The sequence below is a fragment of the Leptonychotes weddellii genome, chromosome 1, assembly GCF_054177405.1.
Source record: "Leptonychotes weddellii isolate Sample4059 chromosome 1, ASM5417740v2, whole genome shotgun sequence".
In the NCBI taxonomy this organism is placed as follows: domain Eukaryota; kingdom Metazoa; phylum Chordata; class Mammalia; order Carnivora; family Phocidae; genus Leptonychotes; species Leptonychotes weddellii.
The window spans coordinates 46,380,257-46,404,621 of record NC_138369.1 but is presented as its reverse complement, the minus strand read 5'-3'; the positions used below and the strand labels follow the sequence as shown (position 1 = coordinate 46,404,621).

The 24,365-nt window shown below is 41.6% G+C and overlaps 2 protein-coding genes across 7 annotated transcripts in view; one reads left to right on the top strand and one right to left on the bottom strand.

The window, feature by feature from the left end:
- Positions 1-16,936, bottom strand: part of IFT122 (intraflagellar transport 122) — a 69,590-nt gene extending 52,654 nt beyond the window's left edge. For 3 of the 4 annotated variants that reach the window (XM_081801626.1, XM_081801607.1, XM_081801618.1), the window contains exons 1-7: positions 16,797-16,936; positions 9,656-9,722; positions 8,085-8,169; positions 5,894-5,972; positions 3,673-3,749; positions 1,457-1,523; positions 147-293 (exon numbers count right to left, since the gene is read on the bottom strand). In XM_081801626.1, the coding sequence (XP_081657752.1) occupies positions 147-293; positions 1,457-1,523; positions 3,673-3,749; positions 5,894-5,972; positions 8,085-8,169; positions 9,656-9,722; positions 16,797-16,837 (563 nt within the window). In that variant the 5' untranslated portion in view covers positions 16,838-16,936. The remainder of the gene's footprint in view (positions 1-146; positions 294-1,456; positions 1,524-3,672; positions 3,750-5,893; positions 5,973-8,084; positions 8,170-9,655; positions 9,723-16,796) is intronic. The other variant, XM_081801612.1, reaches the window with a different exon arrangement.
- MBD4 (methyl-CpG binding domain 4, DNA glycosylase) overlaps positions 1-24,365 on the top strand; it is a 201,609-nt gene that overhangs the window by 175,845 nt on the left and 1,399 nt on the right. Inside the window, exons 1-7 of one of the 3 annotated variants that reach the window (XM_081801725.1) lie at positions 17,112-17,416; positions 18,441-18,667; positions 19,359-20,191; positions 22,578-22,652; positions 22,730-22,864; positions 23,497-23,646; positions 24,147-24,250. In XM_081801725.1, the coding sequence (XP_081657851.1) occupies positions 17,315-17,416; positions 18,441-18,667; positions 19,359-20,191; positions 22,578-22,652; positions 22,730-22,864; positions 23,497-23,646; positions 24,147-24,250 (1,626 nt within the window). In that variant the 5' untranslated portion in view covers positions 17,112-17,314. Of the gene's footprint in view, positions 1-17,111; positions 17,417-18,436; positions 18,668-19,358; positions 20,192-22,577; positions 22,653-22,729; positions 22,865-23,496; positions 23,647-24,146; positions 24,251-24,365 lie in introns of those variants that run through there. The other 2 variants (XM_031032137.2, XM_081801731.1) reach the window with 2 other exon arrangements.

Sequence of the window (24,365 nt, the reverse complement as noted above, 5' to 3'; positions counted from 1 at the left end):
AAAACCATAGAAGGTCTATGATAAGCTTACCATACAACTCTGGCTAAACAGAAAGCTATGTGTTTGTTGGGGAGACCTGAGGAAGCTTGAGAAAGCCCTTTTTCTTAATAGTATTTGTCCTAGAAGGAGGACAGCTATAAGATCACCTTGAAGGGTTCCAACAGATAGACCATATGGGGGAGAGGGAGCCCCCCGGCCGCTCGATTTTCACTTTCTCCTCGCCATTTTTATTCCGTATGCTGATGATCCCATTGAACATCCCGAGAGCCAGGTACTGACCATCATTTGTCCAGCTGTTCATACAACCAACAAAGGGCATGGGAAGAGGGAAAGGAACACAGAGAAGATAAAACTAATGAGGATGATGCCTTGGTTGAAATACAGTCTGATGAGGCAGCAACAGCAGTGCTCATCCTGGTCCTGATGTAAAAATCAGAGGATCAAACTTCAAGCCCCATTTATTTCTAGGATCAACAGTGAGAGGGGCGCCTGGGTGGCTCAGTCGTTAAGCGTCTGCCTTCGGCTCAGGCCATGATCCCAGGGTCCTGGGATCGAGCCCCGCATCGGGCTCCCTGCTCTGCGGGAAGCCTGTTTCTCCCTCTCTCACTCCCCCTGCTTGTGTTCCCTCTCTCGCTGTCTCTGTCAAATAAATAAAGTAAAAAATCTAAAAAAAAAAAAAAATCAACAGTGAAATGTGAAGACAGTAGCACCGTTTTCTGAGCTCCCACAGCTTTCTGTATATACCTCCATGACAGCCCTTAGCTTGTGCCCCCATCACTGGGCCAGCCTCCATTCCCCACTCACCATTTCAACCTCCTCCCACTTCAAGAATGCCTAAAAACAGAATCTGTGTCTTGGTGTATGCCTAGCCTCTTGAACAGATAGGTGCTTAACAGATGTTGAATATAAGAAAGGCTACACTCAGAAGCTGCACAGCCAGAATAGCTACCATTTATAGAGTCTCTACTGTATGTCAGGCACTGTGCTGCTTGCTTTATGCTCCTTAGTTTGTGTGCATTTCACAGCACCCTATCAAGTCAGTATTTTTATCCCCATTTGTCAAATGAGAAACCTCCTAAAGTCACAGAGCCTGTCAGTGACTAAATCTGGATTCAAATCCAGGTCTAGTATCAAAGCCTGTGCTTTCTCTAGCGTACATGCTGCCTGGACAAGGACAGCCTGGAACCTCCAGAAAACCTCCACTGAGTGTAGCTTCTGGATGAGGAGGCCTGTTGGTAGATAATTGCAGGAAGGCAACTTGTCATTCTCTTTTGCTTGATGATCAAAGGCACAGGTCCTTCCCATCAAGGAGACCACAAAAGAAAAGAGAAAATACAGGGGCCCAAACCACCTAGGTCACACAAGACCTTTTCCACTGTGTGAACTAACTGGAGTTTGAGAGTCTGTTTGGGAGAAGGGAATGTAAAACCTACCTTCAGAGCTACCTTTAACTTACCTGCAGCAGGTGATCTTGCTATTGGATTTGTGCTTGGAGACAGACTTCTGTTCAGGAGACCACAAGCCTTCAACATAAAATAATATAAAAGAAGACAGATTGGATGGAATATTACTCAGCAATAAAAAAGGAACAAACTATTGCTACACCTCTAGGGCTTTATGCTGAGTGAAAAAAGCCAAACTCAAAAACTCATGTACTATATGATTCCATTTTATAACATTCTCAAAATGGCAAAATTCTATAAAGATGGAGAATAGCTTAATGGTTATCAGGTGCCAGCGGTTAGGGAATAATAGGAGGAGGATGGCGACAAAGGAGTGTCTTTGTGGCAATGGTAATCTACACAGGTGATGAAAGGGCAAAACTATATAAACACACTGTGCCAGGCCCCCTTTCCTGGTAGACTTCTCTACCATCTTTGCAACTGACAGAGAATCTATAATTATTTCAAAAGAAAAAGAAAAAAAAAAGGAGGATAGATTGGTGAATTTCTAACCAACTTTTCAGAGCTTTAACTCAAAAGAAATGGCAACTTGACAGTTCTTAACTATTACATTGCAACCAGAGCACAACTTAGCATTTGAAGTAATTAATGATGCTTCCTGAAAATCAGTTTCCTCTTCCAGGCCTCACCCACAGCACATTGACCCTGCCCAGGTTATGCCTTGTCCAAGGCACACTGGCCACTTTTGGCTTACTCCCTCCCGCTAGAGGCTCATTGCCCTACAACAGGTGTATGTCTAGGCAACATGAGCAAATTCTACTCTTTGCCTGAGCCATGAAGTTTGATCAAGAAGGTAAATGTAGGGCAATAATGTATTTACAAAGCCAAGTGCAACATCAAGCAAGCTATTTGTTTCCCCCTCCCCCTGGTCCAGAATGCCTCCCCCAAATGTTTCAACCTGTGCATATCTTATCTATGCTCCACTGAGCCTGTCTAGAGCCTCCAGTGGAGGAAACCTCTCCCTCCTGGGTCTCCCTTAGCACTGTTTGCCAGATCATGCTCTAGATGCAATCCCATGGCCTAGGTCCAAGCCCTGGTTCCACCACTTATCGGCTGGGCAACCTCAAGTGAGTCACCGAACCACTCTAAGCTCCATTTCTTTTTCACCAGTGGTGTGAGAATGTGAATGATACCTGACCTCAGGGGTGGTCATAGAGCTCAAATAGGAATTCATTTTAACTCTCAGCACAGTGCCTATCACATCTTAAACATTCAACAAATATTATTATTATTATTACTTGATGTTATATTTTTACAAATTCTACCTCCCCACCTGCCCCAAACCACAAGCTCTTTGAGGACAGGGATTCTATTTTGTCTTCTTTTTTTTTTTTTTTTTTGTAATTATTTTGTCTTTTTAATCACAAAAGTAAGCACACAGACCAGTGCCTCATATGGAGAAAATGCTAAAATTTTTAATGAATGACGGTCACTTTCCCTTTTATTTATACAATGTGCTTTCCGTTATATTCTCTCTTTTGAACCTCAGAACTCTGTCAATGAGATGAACAGGGTAGGAACGTGTTCATCTGAGATAAGGACAGTGAAACACTGAGAAGGGTTACATGGCCTCTCATTCCTCGATAATGCCTGTTCTGTTGTACTCAGCAAGGAAGAAAGAACGGATGAGCTGAAAACCAGAACTGACCTTGAATAGAGATAACCTAAAGGCCTCTGCTCCCTCCCCCCCGCCTCGATGGCCATTTCACTGGCCTCTCCTCTGTGCCAGCACCATGCCAATGCCATAAATGGGGCCACAGTGAGCTCCTCAGGGCATCCAGCACCTCAGGAAGGACAGCTACAGCCAGTGAACAAGTATTGGTGACACGCTACACAAGAAGCACAGTTGAAACAGTGAAGAATTTCACACACACATGGATGTTTGGGAACACAGAGGCGGCCATAATGACCTATTCCTGCCAGATGAGATTGGAAGGCTTCCCAGAGGCGGCAACACCAAGTTATGCCTGTGTTCTCCCACCCTTACCATCTCCCTCCCTGGGGCCCTTCCTGCTGTCTCCCAGATTGCTTACCAGACTTTGTTACCATTCACTCTCTTGGTTTCTACATAATTTAAAGAATAACTGCCAGCCTCCCCTCAGCCATTGAAGGGAGGGGAGTAGCATTAACTCTCTCAGGATGAAACAACCACATTTTTTGCCCAGATTTTCAGTAATTCCAGGACAAGACTTTGGGAATCAGAACTTACCAAAGTCACTGGAGGAACAAGATGCCAGTTGGTGGGTAACAGGGTTGTAGGAGACACACTGGATAGAATCATTGTGTCTAAGAAGTAAACAACTATAGATTATTATGCAGCAAACCACAGATGTTTCAGTGGCTACAACTGAAGGTTTTATGATGAGCCCACAGTCTCTCTGACTACACACCATAAGCTCTTATGCAAGTGACCAACAAAAAGCACAGGGATGAATTCTCCTGCCCTGGATTGCCCCTCACCCACCATTTTCATCTCTCAGACATTACCCACGAGACTGGCCTAGCTTAAATGCTACCTCCTCCAGGATGCTAGGTACCTCTGGCTTGTGAACTGATAAGATAATGAAGTAAAGCACCTAGCCTAGCACCAGGTACACGGGTGATGGCTGTTACTTATTGCTTTGTGGAGGCCTGGAAATACAGGATGGAGATGCAATGAAGATATTACAGGCCAAGGGGTGCCTGGGTGGCTCAGTCGGTTAAGCGTCTGCCTTCGGCTCAGGTCATGATCTCAGGGTCCTGGAATCAAGTCCCACATCGGGCTCCCTGCTCAGCAGGAAGCCTGCTTCTCCCTCTCCCTCTGCTGCTCTCCCTGCTTGTGTGCGCGCTCTCTCTCTCTCAAATAAATAAATGAAATCTTTAAAAAAAAAAGATATTACAGGCCAAGATCTGGAAACGTGGCAAATCCTGAGACAACAATGAAAGATGAGTAAGTCATGCACCACACCTGGCATCTCAGCATCTGTTTTATTTATTCACTTCTGGGTAACACTTCACTTATAACCTCATTCATCATTTATTCATTTATTCAGTCATTCAAAGTTGTTGATCTGTATACGTTCATAACAGCAATCAAAATAACCAAGAATTGGAAGCAACTCAATGTCCATCAATGACGGATAAATGGAAAAACAAAATGTGCTATACACATACACTAGAATATAACTCAGCCATAAAAAGAAAGGAAATTCTGGGGCGCCTGGGTGTCTCAGTTGGTTAAGTGGCCGACTCAGTTCAGGCCGATTTCAGTTCAGGTCATGATCTCGGGGTCCTGGGACTGAGCCTCATGTTGGGCTCCACGCTCAGCAGGGAGTCTGCTTGAGTTCTTTCCCTCTGCGCCTCCCCCAACTCACTCGCTCACTCTCTCTCTCTCTAAAATAAATAAATAAATCTTAAAAAAAAAAAAAAAGGAAGGGAATACAGAACATGCTATAATATGGATGAACCTAGAGGACATTATGCTAAGTGAAATAAATTAGTCACAAAAGGACAAATACTATATGATTCCACTTATATAAGGTACCTAGAGAAGTCAAATTCATAGAGACAGAAAGTAAAATAGTGATTGCCAGGGGCTGAGGGCCCAGGGAATATTTGTTGTTTAATGGGTATGGAGTTTTAGTTTTGCAAGATGAAAAGAGCTATGGACGTTTTGTACAACAACATGAATGTATTTAACACTACTGAACTGTACACTTAAAAGATGGTTATGATGATAAATTTATGTTATGTGTATTTTACCACAATAAAAAAGAAAAAAATCATTTGCTAAGTACTAATTATGGGCCAAGCATTGTACTAGGCACCAGGAACACAGGGGTAAGCAAAAACAGATGCAGTGTTTGCCTTCACGGAGTTTATAGGCTGATGGGAGATATCACTCAATCACCAGAATAATTGTAAAACTACAATTGTGAGAAACGCCAGGAAGAAGACCTGAGTCTAGAGGACCAGAAACAGCTTCACAGAAGAAGTAACATCTGAGCCTGAGATCTGCAGAACAAGTAGGGGTTAACTCGGTGGAGGAACAGGGAAGAACATGAGCAGAGCCCTTACAGAGAGGAAGCCTGGAGCACAATGACCCCAGGTTTCTGTCTGTTGAAACTGGGTGGATGTGAGGCCAATCCCTGAAATGAGGACATTAAAAGGGGACAGGTTTGGGTGGGGTGGAATCTGTGGTGTCAGATTAGCTAAACTGAGCTATATGAAAACTCTTAGCTCAGTGCTGGCCAGGCGAGGCATGCTCAAGAAATGTTCATTCATGTATTCATTACCCAGCTTTCCTATATCTACCATATACTCCTACAACTTAACTTCAAGTTCAATTGCAGAGAAAAAAGTTCTTCCTAATATTATTTCCAAGGGGCTTTTGCTATAGTAACTCAGTAAGAATCAAACCAACAATACTGTACACCTAAATGGTTACTTACGTGTACTTCAGAATGCCTTCCAATTTTGAGGTCCAGATAATAACGCTTTTGTCAGCTGATCCAGAAGCAAAGCGTTTGCCTAAAAGTGTTTTAAAAAGAAAACTGTCACATTTATTGTAAACCAGCATTTCCCAAAGAGTATTTCTTAGAAAACTAGCTCTTTAAGGTAACTAATAAGTGTCAGCTGTTTCTCTACTTCTTTTTCTTATTAGTACTGGATGGCAGTCAGGAAGTTTGGGTTCAAATTTTGCTTTGTCTGGCACTGAGTAAACAACAATGTATTGAGGGCCTACCACATGCTAGGTATCATGTTCTGTGCTAAGGATTAGGTAGTGATTAAAGCACACATGATCCCTACCTTCACAGAGTTTAGTCTATTGGTAAAAGAAGGCGTTAAATGAAATTAACCCAACACAAATATAATGTGCTAAGAAGTGAGTCCTAGGAAAGAGAATAACTGGGGGACCTAATTTAGATGAGGGAAAGGATTCTCAGGAGGAGAACCTTCAGTTGAGACCTAAAGGATGAGCAAAGCTTAGCCAGGTGCAAAGAGAAGCTAAAGACCTATCCACAAGGACAGAAAAGATATGCAAAGGCCCTGAGGTAGTAAAAGCCTGGTATGTCTGAGGGGCTGAGAAGCACCAGCATGGAACACCAAGGGCCAAAGGGGATGTAGGTGGAGGATAGATCTCTAGGAGCTTCAGGGTCATAGTCAAGATCTTGCTCTTTATCCCAAAGAAAAAGGCTTTAAGCAAGAGCAACAAATGAGATTTTCATTTCCACACTATTTGGGCTTTATGAAAGAATGGGACTAGAGAGAGGCAACATATAACAAGTAATTACTTCTTAATGACATTGTTGCAAGTTTACATGTTGCTTGGGATTTCACTGTACATCCACTCAGCCATTCTCCTAAGTGGCAACTTTCAATTTTTTCCTTTCTCCTCAACTCTCTGACACCTCCCTCCCCATCCTCACTCTGAGGTAATGTTGCTTCCTATTTCACTGAAAGAATGGAAGAGAATTTCCATTAGACTACTGATACCACATGCTTCCACCTGCCAGCCCCTGTGGCGACACCCTCTACCTTCCACCATGTCCCATCTAAGTCCTAGATCCCATCTCCTCTTGCCCACTCAATGACTCTGTTCTGACAAGTCCTTCCCCTCTCTCCTACAGCATCAATGTTTCTCAAATTCAACATGTCCAAAACTGAACTCCTGATCTTCCACTGTAAGTATCTCTACCTGCAGCCTTTCCCATCTCAGTAGAAAGCAACTCCAATCTTTTCAGTAGCTCAGGTTAAAATCTTTGCAGTCACCCCTGCCTCCTTTCTTCACACCACACACACCATCTGTCAGGCAATCCTATTGCCTCCACCTTTAAACCATATCCAGAATCTGACCACTCCTTACTACTTCCTCCGCTCCCACTTCTCTCAGAGGTCTGAGCCACCATCAGTAGTGTTATAAAACTTGCCTGGATGATGCTTCTTCACTGGTCTCCCTGCCCCAACCCTTGCCCCTTGCAGGCTGTTTCCAAAACATCAGCTAGAGGGATCCTTTTAAAATATAAATCAGATTAGATCTCTCCTCTGCTCAGAAGTCTTTAGTGGTTCCCCTATTTTCACTAAGAATCTAAGTCAAAGTCCTTATGACAGCCAACATGATCTGGCCACCCCATCCATACCTGTTACCTCCCTACCCATATCCCCTACTGCTCCCCCTGATTCTCTCTGCCAAAGCCCCTGGAAGGCACACTCTCACCTGAGGCCCTTTGCAATGGCTTTTCCCTCTGCGAGGAGCTCTCTTCCCCTAGATGCCCACTATCAGAATCTTCCTGCCTCCCACCCTCAAGTCTTTGCTCATCTGTCCCTGTCTCAATAAGCCCACCCTCACCACCCTACTCATTCCTGTACCCAATCCCCTGCCCCACCCAACGTTCTCAATTCCCCTTATGCTGCCCTACTTTCAGCATACTGTTTAATTTACTTAATTATCTCAAGCACCTAGAATAGTGCCTGGCACATAGATGGCCCTCAATAAATATTTGTTGACTTGAATGATTGAATTGAAGCCCAAGAGACTTAACTATCTTCTGCAACTACAAGTTGTATTAAGGAGTGACTGAGGAGAAAAATGAGCAGCTATGACACTATTACAGAGAGTGTAAAATCAGAGCAGACTCTTACCATCCTTTGCATATGCCACACAGTACACAGTATCTTTGTGTCCCTTTAGGGGCTGAAGTAAGGTGCCATCAGAGGTGTCATAAACCTGGCAAAAAAGAGACAGAAGTACAGGGGCGCCTGGGTGGCTCAGCTGGTTGTGTTCGACTCTTGATTTTAGCTCAAGTCATGATCTCAGGATTGTGAGATCAAGCCCCACCTACTACAGACTTAAGATTCTCTCCTTCTCCCTCTGCGCCTCCCCCCATAAAAAAAAAAGAGAGAGAGAGAGAGACAAAAGTACAGATTATCCACATGACATCCATTAGTTAGAATTCCTGCAGGTTGCTATTTTTGTTTATATAACAAAATATTTGTCAATATTCTAAATTTGTATCAAGTAAAAACTACACTGAGAAACCAGAAAGAACGTGAGAGAACTGGACAAACCCAAAAAGTAGAGGTCCTAACTCTGTGAATTACATGTCCAGGAACATGCCATTAATCCTTGAGAAATAGAAGTTCACTCTGTGGAACTTCTCTACAAAGTTCACTCAATGTATGTGAATTTGGATATATAACCAATCAAGCTAGACCCTCCCAAATAAAGCTAGCACACACAAAGAGCCAATTACAACATGATTAAATTTTAGTACTAGCCCTGCCCCTAAAGGATGTTTCATATCTGCTATCAAGAGTTTGAAAGTCAAAGACCTGAACTCTGGGTTTGCAAATCAAAGGAAATATCATAAAAACTAGCTGTAATTTGGATTTAGGATATTTTGTAGCACTGTAACATATATAAATATGTGGAAATTTAAAAAACACACTATCTGAGTAATCAAGGCAAAACTCTCCAGAAATGGTTAGTGTTGGAGAAGATAATCTTTGAGAAAAAAGTAAAAGGATCTGGATTGTTTACCCTGCGAGAAGTCTGCAGAACAATTTAACCAGGGTTTTAAGATTATGTAATTACCATACAGAGAATGGAGATTAGTCAGTCTGCATATCTCGAGACAACAGAGCAAGGGGAAGTGGACTTACGTAGGAGGAAGGAGAGATCATACAAAGGTTTTTAGGTCAAACATAAAGAGTTCTCTGAAAATTACTTTTATATATTGGGATAGGTTCCAGAGGGAGCTTATATTCTTTGAAAATATGAAAAAAGGACAGCATCCATATGGAATTATTTAGGTAGGCCAATGCCTAAAAGTTGGGGTCAGGCTATCTGGCTTCTCAGGGAGGGGGCCCCTTCAGTCTTGTTGCTTGAATTTTTCAGGAGGACAAAATGTGAACTGACACCAGTCCATTTTCAAAGGCATTTTGATTAATTGTTTTCAACTCTTTCATGGGTGTCTCAAAGTAAAAAGGGAAAGATTAATGACTCCAAAGGAGGTATTGTTCACAGGTTCCTATCTGATAGACAGTTTACTTACCTGTTTTAAATAGCCCATTTCCTTCCCTATTAAAAAGTAATGACTGGTTTTTCCGCCCTTGCCTTTTTTATCTTAAAAAAGGGGGGGTCAGATTTCAGAGCATTTACAAGAGGGAGAGGGAAAAAAGCACTTAAAAAGGAAACTCAGACACAATCCTACCAGTAATCTGTTTCCTGCAGCCAAAATCAGTTGCGTTCCATCGGGCTTAAATGCGAGGTCATATATACTAAACAGGAGACAAGACAAGACGAAAGGACAATTAGGAATCAAAATGATGAGGTCTGCTAATGGCCAGGAAAGCAAACTTTATTTCCATTATGAAACACTGCTTGTGTATGAGGGAGAAAAATAATGGCTAAGAATTGCATTTGGCTGCAAATTCCATTCAACCACCACACCTTGGCAGCCCATTCAATCACAATTTACTCGGCAGTTAGCTTTACGTCCCAATTTCTACTTGTCCAGAAGCCAGACGCCAGAGATGATACAAAGGGTCAACAGTCAAAGGCACTAACTCTTCTATAAAGGCTAGAGAAACTGAGGGCTACTGAATCCACATGTCTCTGAAAATTGGACATTTATTAAAATATCATTATTGTTTCCAACCAATCAGATACTTAATGAATGCCTCTTAGGTGCTAGGCAGTTACAGATACAAAATGAGTAAATCACAGTCCCTCCCTGCCCTCAAGGAAATTACCATCCAGTTGGAAGATGTGACTCAGACACATTCACAAAGAACTACCATATGTCGTCAACTCTGAAGCATACATTTTTTCACATGTTAACATCTCTGAGGTGGGGATGTGTCTTATAACTGATGATGTGTCAGCTTAACTTGAAAGCATTTTTTGCTTTCTTAGTGGTATATAAAATAATGGTATTTTACAATCAGTGACCTCTTAGATTAGATGAAATACAGAACAATACTAAGTAAAGGTTTTAGGCAGAATTCAAAGGAGGAAGACGCAGTGTTCTGATTTGGAGAAAGGATGAGAAAAAGCTTCATGAAGAAAACAGTACGTGAAAAAAGTAGGGCTTTTGAGACATGCAGGAGGAGATCTGAAGGGGGCAGCATTTCAGGCAGAGAAAACAGAACAGGGGCGCCTGGGTGGCTCAGTCGTTAAGCTTCTGCCTTCAGCTCAGGTCATGATCCCAGGGTCCTGGGATTGAGCCCCATATAGGGCTCCACGATCAGCGGGAAGCCTGCTTCTCCCTCTCTCACTCCCCTTACTTGTGTTCCTTCTCTCGCTGTGTCTCTCTGTCAAATAAACAAATAATCTTTAAAAAAAGAAAACAGAACAAGCAAAGACATGAAGGTAGGGAATAGCAAATAATCTAAATAATCGAATTTGACTGAAACATTTGACTATGCACAAGGCAGTAGGGAGAGATCAGGCTAGAAAAACAGACTAGAGCAATATTACAATGATTCTTGAATGCCCTAGGCAGAGGATTTCATTAGTTCAGGTGACTCTAGTAAGAATGTGCTAGACAGCACTGCCAGGGCAGCCTACTGTAAAAGTTTAGTATGGGATAAATTTACCTGATACCTGTAGTAATCTAGAATTATAGACCCTGGGGAAGAGTACTTGGAGCGTGTTCCAGAGATATTCTTGCTGAGCTCTTCAAATTATTATTATTATTATTTTATTTCATCTTCACAATTCCGTGAAGTAAGAATTATTACTCAGTTTTGTAGTTGAGCACACCATAGCTCAGAGAGGTCAAGTATCTCACCCAACATCATACAACCAACAAATGGTAGAGCCAGAATTTCAATTCAGGTAAGACTCTAGAGTCTGTGCTATATTGCCTTCCACTCTCTTGAAGTACTGTCAAATATGACAAATCTGTTATCCTTAGTACTTGAACAGTAACAATGGCTAACATTTATTAAGCACATCTATTTACTGTGTGTGCTAAGTACAATTTAAATGCTTTACATGTATTGGCTAACTTAATCCTCATAACCCTATACCCATTTAGCAGATGAGAAAAATTAAGACCCAGAGAAGTTAAGTAACTTGCCTGAAAATAAACTGCTACTGAGTGGAGGTAGCACCAAAATTCAAACCCAGTCTGGCTCCAAAGCCCAAGCTCTAACCACTGTGATTTGTGGCCCTCATTTTCATTATTATTAGCATATGCCATAGTTGACAAAATAATTAGCAATAGTTTCCACACTTTATCAATATGAAAAAAAGAGGCATTATATGTAGAATTCAGAAAGTTTTTTATATAGGCTCTGTTGACCTCAGAAGCCTCCTTTAACAAAAATAATTCTTAAAATAATAACAATAATAACTCTCTGCATATATTCAACAGCTGGCTGATGGAGAAGCTGGACAAGGGTGGGCATCCCTCTTGATGGAAGCAAACACAGACACTGAGTTCTTCAGCTTCCTCCCTATTACATGGTAACAGATCTGGGCCTTATCGTTTCCTGCACTTTCTTTCTCTGAGCCTAGGGGAAAGTATACTTGGTGTGTACCACAACACGAGAAGCAGGGCAGTAAAGTGAAAATTAGAGGGACCTGGGTCCTGAAGAACTGATGTCCTGTTCGAGCACTTGTCCTCACCTACAAAGCAAGATTAGAGAGCTGCCCTCCCACCTCTGGGTGCATAGGCCACCTTGTGCAAGCACCTGACACCTGTGGGTTGCTATGATGAGGTACCAGATTTTGGAGAGAATCTGTACGTCTTTTTTGTAGTCATCCTTGGTCATGTGGCTTCCTTTCTGCATTGTAGATAATCTAATCTCATTAAAGTGGTTCTTGTGGGGATCTTCTTCATAAGGATCATTTTGGGTTGAATTCTCAGAAAACCATTTGAGTGTCTGATTTGGGCCAAGCCTTAAACTGTCTTACTCTCAGCTGTGAAAATTTTCTTTAAATGTCTTGAAATTTGCCTTCCTAAAACATAATGTTCAATTTACCCCAATCTAAACTCTTAGTGCACTTAGGATCTGTATAATTCATTGTAGCTCTGAATTATATTACCTTCTATATTTCACTCTGTTTCAAATACTATCTTAATTATAGTCACGTATGCATTAAGGGCAAGGACCCTATTTTAGACATTTGTGGGCCCACCATGCATGGCATTGTCCTAGACACAAAATGAATATAATCGACAAAACTATTTTATCTTGAACCCCTCAGACTTTAATTACATCATGAGACTGTGAGAGGGAATAAAGGAAACCTCATTTAAAATGGAGTCCAGGGCGCCTGGGTGGCTCAGATGGTTAAGTGTCTGCCTTCGGCTCAGGTCATGATCCCAGGGTCCTGGGATCGAGTCCTGCATCGGGCTCTCTGCTCCTTGGGAGCCTGCTTCTCCCTCTGCCTCTCTCTCTCTTTGTCTCTCATGAATAAAAAAAAAAAAAAAAAAAAAAAGTTTATTAAAATGGAGTCCAGATGCCAGAAGGGGGAGCTCTCATGGTGTACTACTTGTTGGCAGCCCCCTGAAGAACCAACAGGAAGAAGCCTATACCTTACCCTAGATAAAGGAAGATTCTTCTCCTTGCCCAGCAACAGCCCAGCCAATGAGAGACTGTCACAACTCAACCAACGAAAAGCCACTACACTCTGAACTCCCAGTTTACTCCAATGAACTTTTTGTTTATAATGACCCCTCCCAACTTCCTTACCCCTTTCCTCTACAAAAGAGTGTTCCTCTCCTTTGTTTCTGGAACTTGCCTGTGTTTCACCGTAGCTTTCTTCTCCTGAATTGTAATTCCTCTCCTATTCCTGAATAAACCCACTTTGCTGGTAAAGTAACTGGCTGTTTTATTTTCAAGATTGACAAGATCACAGAAACTCAGAATTGGGAGACCCTAAAATTTGTCAGGTAGTCCAGTTCCCCCACACAGCAAGAATTCCCTGTAGATGGCCATCCAACCTCTAAACACTCCCAGGATTGGAGAGCTCACCAGTCTGCAGGCAGTTTATTGTACTAGAGGATGGCTTTCTCTCCCCATCATCTTATCTCCCCCTTTTAAGAGAAAGATACACTGTCAAATTCCACTGCAGAAAGACAGAGGGCAAATCCTGCAAATTCTCCTCTGCCAAACTTGTGCCCACCCCACTGTAAATTGAATTCCCAAGGTGCCTCTCCAAATTCTGCAAAATCTGGCCCAGCCCCAGTTACTTGCTTTGAATCTTAGGCAAATTATGTCACCTTGCTACTTCTCAGTTTCTTCATCTGTAAATGGGGTAACAATTCCAACCTCACAGGTTGTTGTGGAGATTAAATAAAATAATGCACGTACACACTGTCTGGCCTATAGCAAGTATTCAGTAAATACTAGCTGGTGTAATTGGAGGGTAATAGCAGATGCTGTCCTGACTGGAATAAGGCAGGCTAGCCAAATAAGGCATCATGGTTGAGATAAACCTAGAACAGTACTTTTAAAGAAGAAAGGAGGGAGTTCAGGGACACCTGGGTGGCTCAGTCATGATCCCAGAGTCTTGGAATCAAGTCCTGCATCAGGCTCCTTGCTCAGCGGTGAGCCTGCTTCTCCCTTGGCCTGCTGCTCCCCCTGCTTGTGCTCTCTCTCTCTGACAAATAAATAAATAAAATCTTTTTAAAAAATAAAGAAAAGAAAGGAGGGAGTTCGAAGAAGAATAAGAGAGCATTTAGAAAGGAGTTTTGGATAGGAAAATGGAGTTTTCAGCTGAAGTGGAAAGCATAAATTTAAATGTTAGCAAGCAGAGGGTGAGGGGGTAGGATAAGCAGGACCACCTAGTTAAGTGCACAATCTGATGTGGAAGGGAACTGGAAGTCAATCTAGGGTTATGGGAAGTAGAATAATGGATCACAGCAGCAGGACTCAAAAAAGAGAAATCCTGCTACCATGTGAAGTTTAGACTGGAAGTCAAAAAGCAGACCAGGAGACAGTGGCTGGTTCAGTTGTGGAGGACTAATCTTAGACATCTGAGATCTCTTAGTTCCACTATCTATTTTCTTAATAGTTTTTGTTTTATCTTATCCTGGGCTTCCAGCTGGCATATGTAGCTGCCATCAGGATCGCTGGTCTGTAGAATCCCTATAGTCCCTAATCTAGTAAGTTGTTTCAAACCTATAATGGGCCCAAACCCAAATAATCAATCTAAACTCATCATTCATTCACTCACTTATTCATTTATTCACTAATACATCTATCCATCAAATAATCACACCAACCACTGATTTGTCTAGGTTCTGGAATATGCCTTAGAAATGAAGAAGAAGTAGCCATTGCTTTTAAGGGGTTTATAGTCTTCTGGGATAAACAGATGCGCAAATAACTCTTTAAACTAGACAGATTCTAAGTACCACAAGAGAGGAATGAACAAAATTCTATGCCAGGGGTTGAAAACTGGGAGCAAATCAGGCAGTATCTGGCCAGCAAATGTTTTGTTTGGCCCACATGGTGTTTTATTTCAGTTTTAGATTAGTTGCCAACACTTAAAAATTAGGGCATTTCACATAAAAACCCAAACTCATAGCTTCTGGTAAAAACAGGAAGATCTGAGCACACTAGGCCAAATTCCTGTAGGGTGGTAATTGGCAGGAGCTGAGCAACAGCTGCCCTTTTTAGGCAGAGCATGAGCTCTCTCGTTTGCCACACTCCTTGCCACTCCCTTTTACTCTCTGACATGAAAGTCAAAGGTGCTAGTTATCAGCAGCTTGTGGTGGGTACTTTCATAATAGAGTTAAGAAAAAAGTAAAAAGAATTCTTATTTATTTTTTAATTATTATTTTTAAGGAGACTCCATGCTGAGCATGGGGCCTGAATGTGGGGCTTGAACTCAGGACCCTGAGACTGAGAACTGAGCTGAAATCAAAAGTTGGGCATTTAACCAACTGAGCCACCCAGGTGCCCAAAAAGAATTTTTTTTAAACTCAAATTTCTATTAAAAGTAGAAGTGACAGATAAACTGGTAGGGCTATATGTTTCAAGAAAAGTGGGGTGCAAAATAGCATACTACTCCTAGGAAAGACAATTCCTTGAGTTTAAGATGCAAATAAACATCTCCCATTATATTGCCTGCCTGACTCCTGCAGGCATTTGGGTTTGCAACCTCTGTAACATGAGGAAAAATTAATGTAGTAGCTAACAGTATTGGCTTTGGAGTGAGGAAAAAAGCTGGCTCCACCACTTACTTGCTGTGTGACCTTGGCGAATTAATTACCCTCTTTGTGTTTCAGTTTCCTTTTAAGTAAATGAGAGGTAATTACAGTAACTAGCTCAGAGGGCTACTGTGAAATGACAATGAGATAAAAGACATGAAGTTCTTAGCCAGGGCCTGGTGTGTAGAAAGCATTAGCTATTACTAGTGCAGACTACAGAAGAGAGAGAAACCATATCCGAAGGGAACATTACAGAATGTTTATAATTTCAATGTAAGGAGATGAGGAAAGAAGGCATGCTTTCTGACACAGACAAGAGAGGGAATGTTAAAGGTCCTATTCCACTGGCCAAAACAGAGTCTGCACCAGGAAGCTGAAAAGATCAGCCTGGAAGATTTTTAAGGTCAGGCTGGGGGAACTATCCAATAAGTCAGTATTTCCCCAAATGTTTCATTGTATGATGGATTTAGCTGATAAAAATGGAATACGACATTAACATCGACTCGTAAGGCGAGAAAATCATTCTCTTTTGATTCTCTTTCAAACCTTCTAATTAAGGATAGGAGAAAAGTCTTGCTCTGATGCTATTCACCTCAAACACCTCTTGGACCACACTTTCTAAATATCCAGTTCTTCAGGACAGTAGACAAGAGGCTTAAAAGCTTCCTAGCAACAGTATCTAACTACAACTTAATAACACCGTTTTGTTTCTCCCAACTTTGAGTTTCGCATTTATCCCACAGCAAGTGATACTGACGTTCAAACATGGAGCAATAAAGTTTCCTTGTAAAATCATAAAGTGTAAAATCATATTTGAGTGAAAATCAGTGAGACAATTCAGAGAAAAACGCCAAGTTTATGTGCATGTGGCAAAAATTGTGACGTTTCTGACAAACACTGTCGTGGGTAGTAAGATGAAGCCAGGACGGATTCTGTGTAAAATCGCCCCGACAGGCCACCACCTCATCCGTGGTAAACCCCCTAGCTCCCTCTCCAGGCCTCAGTTTCTCCATCCGCAAAAGGGTGGGAGGGCGACCCTCCAGTTGCTCAGACCTAGGGTTCAGGTCCTCAGCCCGGGCCATAGGCCCGTTGCCCCTGGCAACCACGGGGGTTTCCGCCAAGGTTCCCGCCATCCCCGCCAGCGCTCGGCCTCCCGCTCCTCCCGGACTGCCCGGCTCCTCACCACTGCTCGGCTTTATCTCTCCACGTCAACACGGCCCTCATCGCGGCTTCCCTGACGCCTCAGGCCCCTCCTCCCGCCTCAGCAACAGGCCCCACTCCGCCAGCCACTTTGGTTACCTGCGCTACCCCTGGCAACACACATGCGCAGTGAGCCTCGTGCGCGCAGCCAAATTCCGAGTGCGCAGGCCTAAAAGGCAGGGCTAGGAAAGGAGCAAAAGCGAAGATGGAACGGAGCCTAGGAGTCTGCGCAACTAAGGCGCGCGCGACTGGTCGGAATGGGCGGAGGGCGATACGTCTTCCTCGGCGAAGGATTTGATTGGCTGAGCCGTGAAAATGGCGGCTGTGGACAACTGGGTGGCCGGAAAGCTGCTGTGGAGTCTGACAAGCTTTCACCGCTTTAGGCTCTTGATTTCAGCCTAGCGTTCTGAGCTGAAGAAGTTTTCGCATCTGATTCTGCTCCGCTCCTCGGGCGTCGCACCCTCTCGGCCATTGCTGCTGTCGAAGCCCCCCCTGAAGGGCATGGCTGGGATGGAGAGTCCGAGCCTGGGGGACTGCGGAGCTGCCCCCTCGGTCACCTCCAGTGAGCGCTCAGCGTCAGACCGGCCTTGTGACCTCCGGCAAGTTATAGTCCCCTTTCGGGACTCATTTTCACCATCTGTAAAATGGGAGCGGGCTGGGGTGCGTAGAAGGTGGATGGGCCTTTCTAACCTAGGATCGACAGATCTCGAGACCCACAGGGTTAGTTACTTGGAGCAGTGGCTGTAGCTCGGGAACTCTTCCAGTGGGTTCAGTCAGCCCTGGGGTGCATCCTGCTTCGTTAGCCGGAATGACGAAGGAGCTGGAAGAAGCAGAGAGGTTTTATGCAAGGGGTGCAAGGAGAGGTCAGCTTGGGCTGGAGGATCCTAGGAAGACCTTGGAGGAGATGTCATGTTAAGCAGCCAAGGGTGCCCCCAAAATGGGTCCTATAAGAAGTTACAGAGGCGGGGTGCCTGGGTGGCTCAGTCGGTTAAGTGGCTGCCTTCGGCTCAGGTCGTGATTCCAAGGTCCTGGAATCGAACCCCGCATCCGACTCCCTGCTTAGCGGGAAGCCTGCTTCTCCCTCTCACACTCCCCCTACTTTTGTTCCCTCTTTCGGTGTATCTCTCTCTCTGTCAAATAAATAAAATCTTAAAAAAGAAAAAAAAAAGGTTACAGAGGCAGCCACAGGCATGTATCCTGTGGCCAGGGCCTGGTGCGTAGTAAGCATCACTTATTTGGGGAGAAGGAGGGTGTCTCACTGACTCTTCTAAGCAGTTCTGTTGATCCCAGGTTAAGAGCTCATCTATTGGTTCATATTTTTAAATTTATGCCAAGTGTCACCAGAAATTTTTATAATAGCCCTGTTCAGTAATTAACAACAACAAAAAGTTTCTAGGGAATAGCTTGAGCTTTTCATTGTGCAGAGACTTCCAACTCTTTGTAACCCATGTTGGAGGACAGGAAGATATTCACATAGCATAAGACTGGTCCATACTGATTTTAATCTCTCCTGTAGTCTGAATTTTAGTCCATATGGTTCCTGCTCTGTCATGGATTGAAATTGAATAAGCAGAGGAAAATAAATTTTAAATGAGCTGATCACTTGTACTTTGTTTTTTTCAGCGAGGAAGATGGTGCTCTGGGATCGGAAAGAGTGGGAGAAGATGAGAAGCAAGTGGTAATAAAAAGTAGCAGTGAGTGTAATACCCTACTGCAAGAATCCATTGCTTCTGCTCAGACTGGTGATACTACAATGACAGAATGCCATAAGTCTGTCCCATGCGGATGGGAAAGAGTTGTGAAGCAAAGGTTATCAGGGAAAACAGCAGGAAGATATGATGTATATTTTATCAGGTGAGCATGCAAGACGGTACAGATAGTACAGACAAATAATTTTATCTAGACAGGTATTGGGAAAGCATCACAGAAATCTTGGCTTTTTTCTGTTCTTACCAGAAATCGTTATAGATTTTATTCCTTGAGTGTCACTGGTTAGTTATATCAAGTGATTTGGGGATAAGTACATATATCTTCCGCAAACTGTTGCCCTTAAATTTGTAAATAATTGTAAAATTATTTTATACTATCATAGAGGAAACTATTTAAAAGTACCACTTTATTACTTTTTTTTGTAATTTTTTTTTTTTTTTTTGATTCAGGTTGCTTTATTTTATTGTTTAATGTGGACCAGGCATACTATTCTCACTGAGTCACACAGATTGTTCTATTTTATTGGCATCCATTCTTATTTTTATTTATTTTTTATTTTTTATTTTTTTTTATTCTTATGTTAATCCCCATACATTACATCATTAGTTTTAGATGAAGTGTTCCATGATTCATTGTTTGTGCATAACACCCAGTGCTCCATGCAGAATGTGCCCTCAATACCCACCACCAGGCTAACTTTTTTTTGTAATTTTAAATGACAAATACCCATGGCAACATTTGGAAATTATTAATTAAAAATCTGAAATATGGTCCAATTCTTTTTAAGGTCACTTTTATTTACTAGCAATAAGTTTTCTTTAATATCATTTTCTAGCCCACAAGGACTGAAGTTCAGATCCAAAAGTTCACTTGCTAAATACCTTCACAAAAATGAAGAGACTTCTCTTACGCCAGAAGATTTTGATTTTACTGTACTTTCTAAAAGGGGCATCAAGTCCAGATATAAAAACTGCAGCATCGCTCCTCTGACATCCCAAATGCAAAATGAAAGTAATAGTTCAAACCGGAACCTCAGGACACGAAGCTGGTGGAAAAAAGATGTCTTTCCTCTACCAAGTGGTAGTTTGGAATTGCAAAATAGCAGAGGACTGTCTAACTTTAAAGAAGATGAGGGTGTTAATGATGTTGACTCCAGAAAGGTTAGAAAGCCCAAAGGAAAGGTGACTATTTTGAAAGGAATTCAAATTAAGAAAACTAAAACACGGTGCCGGAAGGGTTTTCCAGATTCTGCTCAAAGTAATAAGAAAAGAAAATCTGAGTATAAAAAGGCAGATGCTGAAAGTGAACCTGTTGTGCAAGAAAGTCAGCTTGATAAAACACTCTCCATTTCTGATGCTGGAGCAAGCAACAAGACCCTCAGTGTAACCAGTGAAGAAAAGAGGCTTGTAAAAGAACAATCATTGAGTTCAGGATCAAATTTTTGTTGTCAACAAATAACTTCTGGCATCATAAACAAATTAAGTTCAACTGAAGAAGCAGAACACAACAAGAATTGTGAGGAAACCTTTTTAGAATCTGAGGAAATAAAAGTAGAAGTTGGGGAAAGGAAGGAACATTTGCATACCGACGTTTTAAAATGTGGCTCTGAAATGGACAACAACTGCTCACAAACCGAGAAAGACTCTATTTCTGTGAAAATATGTCAAGGTATTCAGAGCACTAAAGCTGCTAATGAACACGTGATGAATTTATACTTCCATATACTGTATTTCATCCCTGTACCCAGTTAGGATGTGGGAATAGAACAAAGAAATAGGACTAAATACCAGATACATTGTACCAGTTGATCCTATTACCTTATTTAACTGATCTTCAAACCCCTTCCTATAGCATAGGTGGAATTGGCTGGCTACCGCCTTGCTAACCCCAGCTCAGGAGATTGTGCCATTTACAGCTGCTATCATCTCTCCCTGGTGCAATAGCTGGGACTCTCCTCAACAGTGCTTTCCCTTCCCATCTTCTTTCCAGCCAGTAATATTACAGCTTTAGGGAAAATGAAACGCTTCACTTGTGAAAAGGTTTGGGGAAGACTCCTTTTAATGCCTAAACGGGTTGAGAATAGTCTGTGTCTACCCTTTTGCACCCCTCCTCTTATTTATTCCTGATGTGTGACTTCCAATTTCAGTTTGTACTTATCATAGTCATTTTTATCTTCTATTATAATGTAATGCTTTTCTAAATGCTTTAGAGCTCTAAATAATTCAAAACTGTATTCACATAGTTCATCTATTATTTGTAATATGCTCTTAATACAGAGTTCAGAGCTTAGCAGTATTGCCTTTATAATACCTCAGTGAATAAAAAATAAAAAGAAGACCTTTTGAGCAGCCCTGTATTAGTTATTCATTATGCCATTATGGTATAATGAATAACTCCTTCAAAGAAGAAGAAGAATTTTACTTAAAGTCCTGTCAGGAGACAGCCTGGACAAATTGGTGGAGCAGGGGGTTAGACTTGATTTCTGTTCTCAGTTCCACTCATGATTTTATGTCTTTGCTGTGCCTGGAATTCCTTTACCTTTAATAGAAAATGACCATATATACCTAGGAACTGCTTAAGAATTCAAGTCTCTCCTTTAAAGACTTTAAGCTTCTTAGAGCTTTGAGGTTTATGTAGCTTTATTGCTAGTATAATGGACAAATAAAATACTAAAAACATCCTTTTGTGACCAAAACAGAAATATCCTATTCATCCTATACATAAAGAAGTCTAGTTCTCAGCACAAGATGAAGTACCCTGAGTTTAAGAAGTGTCTAATGGAATTGTAAAGACTTTCCCGTTGGCTTAGTTGGAAATTGAAAAGTAAACTGAGCTTCAGTCTCCTACTAATAAAGGACGCTAGTTAATAATTATTTATAGGAACCCACAGAAGAAATTATCATGTAGCACTTAGTAAGAGTACTTTCTTTTGACCTCTTTTTTTACTTTCTACTAGGCTTTGCCTATTCGAACTAGAATAGCAAAAAACAGTAGCTAATTATCTGGAGAGCTGGATACCTGTCCCAATCTATAATTAGTCCCACTTTCATTTGGGGATTGTTGTTTAATTTCTAAGCCTTAGTTTGTTTATCTGTAAAATGGAGGTAATAATCCTCACCAGTCCAGTTTTTCACATCAAGAATATTGCAAAGTAAAATGAGAAGTGAAAAAGATGGCTTCACGCTATATAACTGCCAAGGTATTATTAACTGACATTCAAATTTAGAGGGTAAGGCTATGGAGAGTATTAAATGTGATGATTTTAGAAACTTGGGAAGCCTGATAATGCTGGTCAGGTAGTCTGTTATGTTAACTGAGCTTCCCAGTAGATAGTGGTCTCAGTAGTCCAAGGTTCAAATCTTAGGTTTTTCAGTAGGTTTTGTTTTGTCTGTGTCCTTTTTTGTTTTTTAAGTGTAAAAATATTCACTGCAGAAATTTTGGAAAATATAAAAAATTAAAGGAGAAAAAAATTAGCAAAAACCATTATACCATTTTGGTTTATTTCATTCTAATCTCTGTTTCTCTTTTTTCTTTCTTTATTAAATTGGGATCATATGTAGACTATTGCATTTTCACTTAAAAAGTTAAGGACATGGGGGAAAATATTCATGATATAGTCTCAAGATGTTTAATGACCACATTGTACAAATGTGTCATAATTTAAAATATTCCATATTATTTCTAATTTTTTAGTACTATGAACTCTGAACATAAATCATAGAGTACTAGTGTAACAGAGTGGTTAAAGTTATGGACTTAGGAGCTGGACTGCCTGGATTTGAATTTCCGCTCTGACACTAACTGTGGGACCCTGGCCATGTTACTAAATTTATCTGTACTCACTCAATATCCTTATCTGTGAGGTGAAAGTAAATAGTACCTAGCTTGTAGGTCATTAGTGGGATTAAGTTGGTTAATTTTTGTAAAGTGCTTAGAATAGTACCTGGCCAGTATTAAATGCTTTATAATAGTAGTGTGTTGTTATTTGCACTCCTGAATATTTCTCTAGGCTAAGCCATAGCTTCTATAAACAATGTTCACTATTCCTTTTCAGAAGATACCATTCCACGGACACAAATAGAAAAAAGGAAAACAAGCCTATATTTTTCCAGCAAATATAACAGAGAAGGTATCTCTTTCCTAATCAGAAAATTAGATTTTAAATCTGTTTCAGGTGTTCAGCTCTGATGCAGTGTGTTTGTTTAGCTCTTAGCCGCCCTCGACGCAAAGCCTTTAAGAAGTGGACACCTCCCCGGTCACCTTTTAATCTTGTCCAGGAAACACTTTTCCACGATCCATGGAAGCTCCTCATTGCTACCATATTTCTCAACCGGACCTCAGGTTTGTAGATTATTTTCATCTTTATCTTAGAGACAGTGTGATGAGGAAAAAGGGCACTGGATTCATTAGGAGGTCTGGGTTCAAGTTTAACTTTGAGTCTGTGTGACCTCAGGCAAGGACTTTCCCTTTCAGCCCTCAAACTTTTCACCCATGAGAAGGTTAGACTAGATGACATCCAAAGCCTTTTTAAGCACTACGGAACAGATTGTCATTTATTTTCTACTTCCAAACGAGTTTTGGTCAGCAGTGAAAATCAGTTACTTAACATTCCTCCACCCTCTGTCATGTGTAAAAGCATTTCTTTTTCATGGAATGCTTTCTTTAATGTCATTGGCACTTCATATTCCATATGCTTTTATACTAGTTATCTGATGACTGGATTATTTGAAAACTAATAATCAGGCAAGGCTAGGTATCAGTATGATTTAGCCATACTATTAGCCAAACAGCTGATAGATAGTGTTGACTTTTGACTCTGAAGGTGGTTGCCTTTTCAGGTAATGGCTTCTCCGCAGGGGTTTAAAAAAAAACAAAACAAAAACCCTCTATATGAGATTTCTAGATGAGGAAGTACCTGAACTTAAAAACAGCCCATCTGGAGGCTTGTAATCACAGTTACTTTTACTTCCCAGGCAAAATGGCAATCCCTGTGCTCTGGGAGTTTCTGGAGAAGTACCCTTCGGCTGAGGTAGCAAGAACCGCAGACTGGAGAGATGTGTCAGAACTTCTTAAACCTCTTGGTCTCTACGATCTTCGAGCAAAAACCATTATCAAGTTCTCAGGTACTTTCCTGTATACCCAAAGGAAAGAACATAAACTGCCTATTTAAGAGAGCCACACCTTAAACTTTAATGTCCTTGCATGCTACATTAATTGAGGTCATTCAGCTCAAGCACTGAAGGCATTTAAAAACAGTCCGCTTGCCCCAAACCACAGTCCCTCACCGACCCAAGCAATAAATCTTTGCCCAACACTGGGACAGGTCATCTGGGCAGGATTAGAGGAAGAAGTCAGTGAAGCAGAATGCCCTGTTGACCATAAGGACTTTGCCTCTGTCTAGTTAGCACAGCACAAAATAATAATGGTTAGTAAGTGGCAGGTGAGAGGTTCAGATGGGGTGCTGCGGGAAATCAGAAGAGAGAGCCATCAGAACTGGGGTTGTTAGGAAAGACTTTTTGCTGTCCCTTTCTGCCATTCTCACCATCTAGCTCTGTATCACCACATATTTAGGGAAAGTATCTTTCTAGAGGCTGACCTGATCTGTGGGGTGTTGTATTTTCAGATGAATATCTGACAAAGCAGTGGAGGTATCCGATTGAGCTTCATGGGATTGGCAAATACGGCAACGACTCTTACCGAATTTTTTGCGTCAATGAGTGGAAGCAGGTGAGACCCACTCCCAGCCATAACATCTCCAGCATATTTTGTCTCTGAGGCAGAATAAGTCCATCCTTAGAGCTAAAACTATTTCTTGGGCACAGTTTTGTTCCAAGCTTGAGGG